This window comes from Helobdella robusta (genome assembly GCF_000326865.2).
Source record: "Helobdella robusta unplaced genomic scaffold HELROscaffold_21, whole genome shotgun sequence".
Lineage (NCBI taxonomy): Eukaryota > Metazoa > Annelida > Clitellata > Rhynchobdellida > Glossiphoniidae > Helobdella > Helobdella robusta.
Genome location: NW_008704124.1, coordinates 1,130,536 through 1,138,719, shown reverse-complemented (window position 1 = coordinate 1,138,719; position 8,184 = coordinate 1,130,536). Strand labels below are relative to the sequence as shown.

At 33.5% G+C, this 8,184-nt stretch overlaps 1 protein-coding gene across 1 annotated transcript; it reads right to left on the bottom strand.

Annotated features, from left to right (window-relative positions):
* Nucleotides 1-5,476: 5,476 nt before the first annotated feature.
* On the bottom strand, nucleotides 5,477-7,775 carry HELRODRAFT_171605 (hypothetical protein; the record flags this gene model as incomplete). The annotated part of the gene is made up of 2 exons (XM_009018314.1): nucleotides 5,477-5,673; nucleotides 6,299-7,775. 2 exons carry the CDS (start codon nucleotides 7,773-7,775, stop codon nucleotides 5,477-5,479), a joined length of 1,674 nt encoding a protein of 557 aa, XP_009016562.1.
* Nucleotides 7,776-8,184: the final 409 nt, after the last annotated feature.

Genomic DNA, 8,184 nt, shown 5'->3' with positions numbered 1-8,184 from the left:
AAACACTGTTATAAGATTATCGTATGACTTTACTGTGACAGGAACAAGCTATGATGCTAATTAAATATATTTCACCGTTCTGCACTTAACTTCACAATGAGCAAAATGGTCTTAACCTTTAATATTATTTTATACAATTTTTAAAAATTATATCATTAGATATATATTTTTTTATCTCTATATATATATTTTTATCATTGTCTGTTTTTTTTTATGGTGAAAAATAAAAGATGTTCCCATTATTATTATATACCAGACCATACCATATAAATTTGTTCTAAGGAAAATTATTATTTATGACTAACAATGAATTTTCCGTCGTCATATCATTATCATCATACCATTTTAACATTTTATAAAATTTATCACAATTATCATGATGCAATGATGACAAATTCCATAGCGGCATTCAAATTAAGAAACATTGAAACATCTTCTGTATTGGTCAAAAATCAAAGTGATTAAATCGTCATGATTTTATTTCATTCCAGGAAGTGTACTGTGATGCGATTACATCAGTTAAATTAGACAAATAAATACCGGAAAACAGAAGAAAAAAGATAAAAAAAAAACATGAATAGCTCAATGAAATTAGGAAACTTGAAAACTGTGGAATAAAAATTTCAGGCTCAGTAGCATCACGAAACAATGGGACATAGAACAATTAAGGGAATGAAACGTTATCGCAACACTGCAGTCTCAAGAATTTGGCTCGAAACTAAATCATTTGTGAAATTGATGTTTGATCGATTCTAGTTGTGTGTTGTTTTCTGACATAACGAATGTTGTCTCTTTAATACGATTAAAATATTTATAAATTATAATATTGGAAATAAATTAAATGGATGTGTTTTTTTAGTAATATAAACGGATTTTATTCTTTTTTTAAAAGCGAATGAAAATTTGAAAACATTTTTCAAACATAAATTAAAATCATTCATTTTCTTTCATTTATTATTTAAATATTGATAACATATTCATTGATTTAATAATATTTGACAAATATTTATCACATTAATTAAAATTGAAAAACTTAATTTAATAGTTATTTTTTTCACTAAAGTTACAAAACAGTTAACACAAGACAAGCCTGCTAAAAGGCGCACAGTTTTTAAAACTGAAGATGCTTGTTCATCGCGTTTTCCAGCATCTATTATCGCTATTAAAAATGCTGGCATATCACTATGTACATAGATCTCCCAAAAACGCGAGCTTAGAAAAATAATTTTTAAAATATAATTTTTCTTAAAAATATTTAATGGTTAAAAAAAATAGCCCCACTAAAAATTCCAAACCCCAACTATCAACATCACCACCGCCAGCAGCATATTTAATGCATTAGGAAAAACGAAGAACAGTGGAGCGAGCAAAAACAATGACAGAGGACTGAAAGACAGACGGAAAGACAGACGGACGGACGGACAGAGAGACAGACAGACAGACAGGCGGGCTCCAGGCAGACAGACAAGAGACATAATGAATGAGATAACTGACATAACAAAGGCATATGATGTAACCAATCCATACATCAATATGCATTTTTGAGGAACCGCGCTTGCTTCAAAACAAATGGACGATCTCTTCTTGCAGATATATTTTGCAGTTCTAAGGTCCTCGTGTTGTTATGTTGTAAATGATTTATAATCTTTTAACGTGTGTTTGATTATTGTTATGAAAGAATTTAATAATTTTATTGATTGTATTAATGTTCCCATCTGTTTGCTAACGTTTCATCTAATTTTGAACTAAAAAAATGATTAATAATAATGCTACAACTTCATTCATTTTTGGCTTTTGTTTTTTACTTTTTTCAAAACATAAATGTAATTACTGAAATTTTTATTCAGAAATTTTCCGTGTGAAGGTTGAATATTTAAAAAAATTGTTGTAAAAAACAATTATTTGAAGTATTCTTTAATATAAAATATCAAAAAGATCAAACCAAAATTCAGCATAGAACTTCACAAAAAAAAGAAACCCAATATTATAAGATTAACTTTGAGGCGTAATTCAATTTTAAACAAAAAGTTATTCTGAAAAATTATCAAAAATTTCAACAACAAAAATTTTTTACGACATGTTTTTGTTTAATTTTGTCTTTCTAAGGAAAAAAATGCAAAACAAACTTGCGCCACCAAATGATGAAACCATTTGTTGGGAATTAACAAGAAATTTTATGTTGCTGACACTGGTGGGGTGGCATTTATAAACACTTAACTCATGGGACGCCGAACGTGGTTTGTTCCTTTAAAAGTTTGAAATATTGGGCCATTGAATTTTTGTTGCAACAACGAATGCTGCTATGTACCGATGGCGTGTGTGTATGTGTGTGTGTTTATGTGTGTTTGTGTGTGTGGTGTGTGTGTGGTGTGATAAACGTGTTTGCTCCTATTAGTATTTTTATGGGTTAACAATTAATTAGAATTTAATATGGCGTAAATCTAATTTGTCTATTTTTCTATAAACTTAAAACTAATTAAAGCTGAATTTTTTAAAAACATTCTCTTACTAAATAATTTTTTAATTTTAATTTTTGAATATGGATACTGATATGATCCTGAGATCATAGAATATTGCCGACAGCAATACGGATACTACACTACCGACAACAATGGAATACTCAATAATGAATATGCAACAATGCGATGAGGCTGAGATGATGTAGTTTTGGTGTGACTGTGATGTGATGGTGAGCTCATTCAGTTAGGGAGTAATTATTTTGGGATACGAGAATGTCGTGACGCGATGGTGTGTGGTGTGGTGGTGCAACGAGGCAGCAGGTTTTAAAGTAGCCAACTCGAGGAAAGTGAATTATGAAGTGCACCTTCCTTAATTGCTCATTTCAAATTGATGAATCATCACCAGTGAATTATTGCTGGGAGATTATTTTTGGTATATTGCTACTGCCACTTTCTCATAATAAATTTTCTCTCTGAAAACATTTTGTTATCCTAAAAGCTTCTTATCAACCCACCTGAAAGCTCACAGATATTTTTTGTCTGAGCAGATGACAAGGAAAATTTTTTAAATTAAAACTAATCTTCTGCAAAAATATGCTTCAAACAACTAGCAGAGAACAAATGAAATTATTTTCACTGTTTGAAAATTAACGCTATACCAGTTTTTAAATTGTCATGTTGCATTTAGATGTTGTTATTTAATAAATTATTAAAATTACTATAATATTCAAATGAGTATTTGTGTGGAATGGCCACTCCGAATTCTGGTAGACCCAAAACCATGAATGTGGAAATTAGCTTATAACATTGCAAATATAAAAATCTATGCGTCTTTTGCAGATTTAACACAACATATCATAACGTGTAACTGTAACATATCGTAATGTATATTAACGGCATTGTTGCATATTAGTTCTGTGGTACACTTCTTAACATTATTCACATTAAGTAGCCTTGGGATAAACTAGTTCGACTTTAGCAAGCCCAGCTCATGCCTACCATATTGTTTTAATACAATTATCTATCTACACTGAAACAATATTGAAGTGAAAATAATAGTTTATGATAGAATGTTGGTCATTCACACACAAACAGACAAACTCACAATGATGGCGTTGTGCGTGGTCACGTGATAGATGTCGAGGTCACGGTCAGCTGACCTGCCATAACAATGCTTCGTGCTAACCAATTGCATCAGAGCATTTCTTGACTCCTCCCAAGTCACGTGATCTGTTCTACGCACATGTGTGTGGGCAGTTTAATTTGATTCATTCAGAAAAAAATGTTGTGACGCATAAAAAAATGATTTTAAATAGCGTAATGGTATTAAATTTAAATTACATGAAAACACAAACGTGGGAATAATTAGCTGAGTATTTAATGATTGATCTTAAGATTAGAGAAAAGCAAACAAACTTTGTAATTAATTATAAGTTAACACCGAAATTAAAATTTCATTTATGAAACGGGCATGATCAAAAATAACCATACGCATGTTTGTCAATCCTTTTTCCTAATTCCTACCCTAAATACACGTGTATAAGGAAAAAAAATGTTTATTTTATTTGAGGTGTTGGAACATTTTTGAACGAGCCTCGTCGTCATTCACACTCTGACTATGTTATTACATCTTTATTCACATATGATTATGTTATTAGCAGTTGAGAAAGAAAAATTTAGTCTTTATATATTGTATTTTATTATATATTCTAGTTTCAGACAGTTGAAAAATGTTCTTATTGAGGCATTTCAAACTGGCGTATCACGTAAGTAGTTGCCACAAGTTTACAGCGGATTGCAATAATTATGGCAAGAATATAATAAATGAATGCTAACAGATAAACACTTATACAAGCCCAAACATTTATACAGAAATTTCACTTATTACAATAATTAAACACGCATTTTTATTGAAAATTGTTTCTAAAAGTTCATTTTATAAACACTCACAAAAATTGACAGCCATATCCATCAAATTACATGGGCACATATATCATTATAAAATGATTCTTTCAAGTTTTTTCTAAGACGTGGTCAAATGTTCATGGACATTTGGCAATTTAGCTAGGCTATTGTTTAACGTTAACACTGGCATGTAATTTATTATTCTCACTACAAATAACTGAATCAGGTTGCTATTAGGATGAATCAAATGAAGGTAATGGTTATAAGAGAATGAACATGTTGTGTGGAGCAGCATAGCACAGATGACCTGGACATCACGGCGCACACGAATGATGTATGTACTTTGTCTGAAGTATATAAAAAGTCTGGCGGACAAAGTGTTTGATGAATTTTATGTATGCGATGTGCATGCATTGCACCATCAGGTACTCTGCCGTATATAACAAACAAGGTGTACAATGCGTAAGTAACTCTTTCATTTTTGGCCACATTCTCCGTTTCTGTTTTACGAGTGAAGTTTCGTGCTACGCTCTTAGTTATTACTGCTGCAAAATAATTCAAAATAGTTTCAATGCCAAGCTAACCTTAATGATTCAAACCATTCGTTACGTTTGAATATCTTGTTTACAAGGGAACTCAATGAAGAAGGATTTGTTCAAGTAGGCTAGGTGTAAAGGTACAACATATTATTTGAATGTTTAGAACAAACATTGTGTTTAGGGTGAGAAAGAGACCAGTGCAAGCTTTAAAGGAGCATCAAAAGATTTCATATCGTTCATGGTTCATCCTGTCACTGCCAGATTAATAGAACCTTCTTAGTTTTCTTTCATTCATTCATTTTCATTCTTTCCTTTCTCTCTTTGTTTTTATTTGTTTATCTAAGATGTTTTTTCAAACATTTTATAGTTTTTTAAAAAGAAAAAAACTTGTAAATAAATTAAAAAACGTTTTTTTTTAAAAAAAGCTAAATTTTTGTCTGAACATTGATTTTATTTTTTGTCAAGTGTTTTCTCCCATATTTAATATTTAAACTGATTTGTAAATACTTTTTAAAGTGAATAAAACTGAAAATCGAAATGAAGGATGAAATGATAGCAAGAAGGAGAGAGTTCTCACTCTGAAAAGAAGCTTCCTGCGATGTTGATGTGATGTTGTGCATCTGCAGTCTCAACCGAAGTTCTGACGTCACTCTCAATGTTTGTGATGTTTTTGCCGGATGCAGTTGTTGTCGTTGCCGTTGTAGTTAGAAGCGTTGTTCTTGAGAACTTTATAAGTTGAGGAGGTTTGATGAGTGTAACTGCGGCCGCACCTGTTTTCAATTTGTTTTAGTAAGTTTATGTGATTCTGTGTTTGTTGGAATATCCAATTTTTAAAAACACGTGTCATCTTATCATCTAATTTTTCTTAATAACTAATCAACCAAACATCCAATCAACCAACTGACCATTAATTTTTCCTCATCATTAATAATGTTTCGATTTTTTAATCAGAAACTGTGTAGGCCAATCAGACAAATACAAAAAACTAATCAACTGACCAAACGATCACCCAACCAACCAACCGACCGACCGGCCAGCCAATGGACTAACCAACTATTCAGCCAAGCAACCAGCTAATCAACTAACTAATCAATCAAACAACTAACCAACCGGACATTAAATCGCAAACCAACCAGCCACAACCAATCGCTTAACCTTCATCATCGTCGTCCTCAGACAGGAATGCATGTTGGTTGAGGAGTTGAAGCCCATGGTAGTAATCATCATCGTCTTCGTCGTACTGTGGACACTGCTCGGGCAACAAATCCCGCCACATCCCAACTCGCACGGACGAAGAACAAGTTCCGGCGGAAATAAAAGACGCACCGGAAGTTCGTCGCCATACTGGGACATCATCGTCATCCGCCTTATCATCATCATCATCATCATCATCACCCTGGTCGCCATGTTGTTTTCTTCTGTTGCGGTTTTCCTCGAAGTCCTTCCAGCCAGACTGCGAATTTTTCTTTTTTGTTGCCTTTTTATTTAATGTGCTGTCCTCGAAAGCAATGATGTCACTAAGTACCTCTATCTTATCGTCATCATTATCGTCATCATTGTTGTTGTTTTTGTTGTTGACGGATTTTATTTTGCCGCTTTCTTTTAAAGTTTTGTCGTTGTTGGATATGTTGCAATTATTTTTACTTTTCGTTTGAGCTTTTTGGCTGTTGTTAATGACTTGAATGTTGTTGAAGCTGTCGTCGTTGTGGCAGCTGCTTTTTGCGTGAGTATTTTGGTCGTTACTGTTGTTTGTGTTGTTATCTGCGATGTTGTTCCGGTTGCTGTGGCCGCTGTTGATAGAGATGTTGTCGGCGAGGCAGGTGATGGCGGTGCCCGTCGAAAGGGATGTCCGCACGGGGGAGTAACTCTTCTTCGAGCGTTTCAGGTTCTTTCGGAATTTGCTGATGAAATTTATTCGCAAAGATTTCGTTTTATTTGGACTTTTCATACAATAACATGATTGCTGGCCTGTTGCAACTGCTACATTTTTCAAATTATTTTTATTATTATTTTTATTAATTTTATTATTGTTGTTGTTGTTGTTGTTGTTATTGTTGTTGTTGTTATGGCTTGTATCTGTATTAACACAGCTTTTAATTTTTAAACCGAACAGTTTATTATTGCAAGCAGTATTATCAGTGTAATTAGTATTTACGCTGGTAGTAGTAATACTGTTTGTAATAGAAAGTGTAGCATTAGGTGTAGTTGAAGTAGATGTTGTGGCTGCGGAAGCGTCAGCACTGTCCACAAAATTGTTACTAACAGTGCTGTCATCAGCAAGATTGTTCTCGTTATTATTTCTGTTTGCTTCACTACTGCTGGCACCTGCGCTCATGTTGAAATCGGCGTGAATACAACTATGGAAATTAGCATGGCATACAACATCTCCCTCGTTACCAGTTTTTTCAGTGACGTCAGGGTGACGTTCGTGTGAAATGTGGTCGAAGTGGTTGTGCATGTGAGTGTTGCAGCTGCTGTAAGGAGGGTTTTCAATGACCACTGTACAGAAGCCGTTGTTGGGGCTGCTGGTTGTGGTGAGGTCGTGATCGCTGCCGTCATCGCTCTCATCGCCATCTTCATTTGCATTATTGCCATAGTTGTTTATGTTGTTGCCGGTGTTGTTGCCGACAAATTCAGTGGTTTGCAGTTTTTTGTAGTTGCAGGTTGTGTGGTTGTTAGACTTTGCGGGAATGTATTTGAAACTCATTTCCTCTTCTAATTTCTCTTCGTCGTCGTCTTCTTCGTTGTTGTTGTTGTTGTAGCAATTGTCGTTATTGTCGTTGTTAATGGGGTTGCTGTTGTTGATGCTGTTTGTTTTGTTGCACTTGTTAAAAAAAGAACTGAAAGCAAATTTTGATAATCTGTCAAACATTTTTTTCTGTTACGGTTTTCAGTTTTTTGTTTTCTGATGCTCTTTTGTTACCGGTTAGTTTTTTGTTACTTTTCTGTTGTCTTGGTTGTTGCAATCTTTTGTTATTGTTTACGAAAGAAAAGTTTGCAATAGTTGTTGTCGATTGTTGTTGCGACTGTTTATTTTTTGAGTAAAAGTAATCCAATTGTTGATGCTTGCCTCGTAATGTGCTCACGTTAAAAAGTACTTCTCACATCAAAATCTAGACAACTTTTGTCGTTGTTCGAATAGATTTTTTAAACGCAATAATAAATTGCTGTTGTTATTGTTGTTGTTGTTGCTGCTGAATGAATGTTTGTGTTACATAGATGTTAATCTGTCTTGCAACTGCTGTCGCAAAGATTTCTAACGATGCCGTTTTAATGTTGTT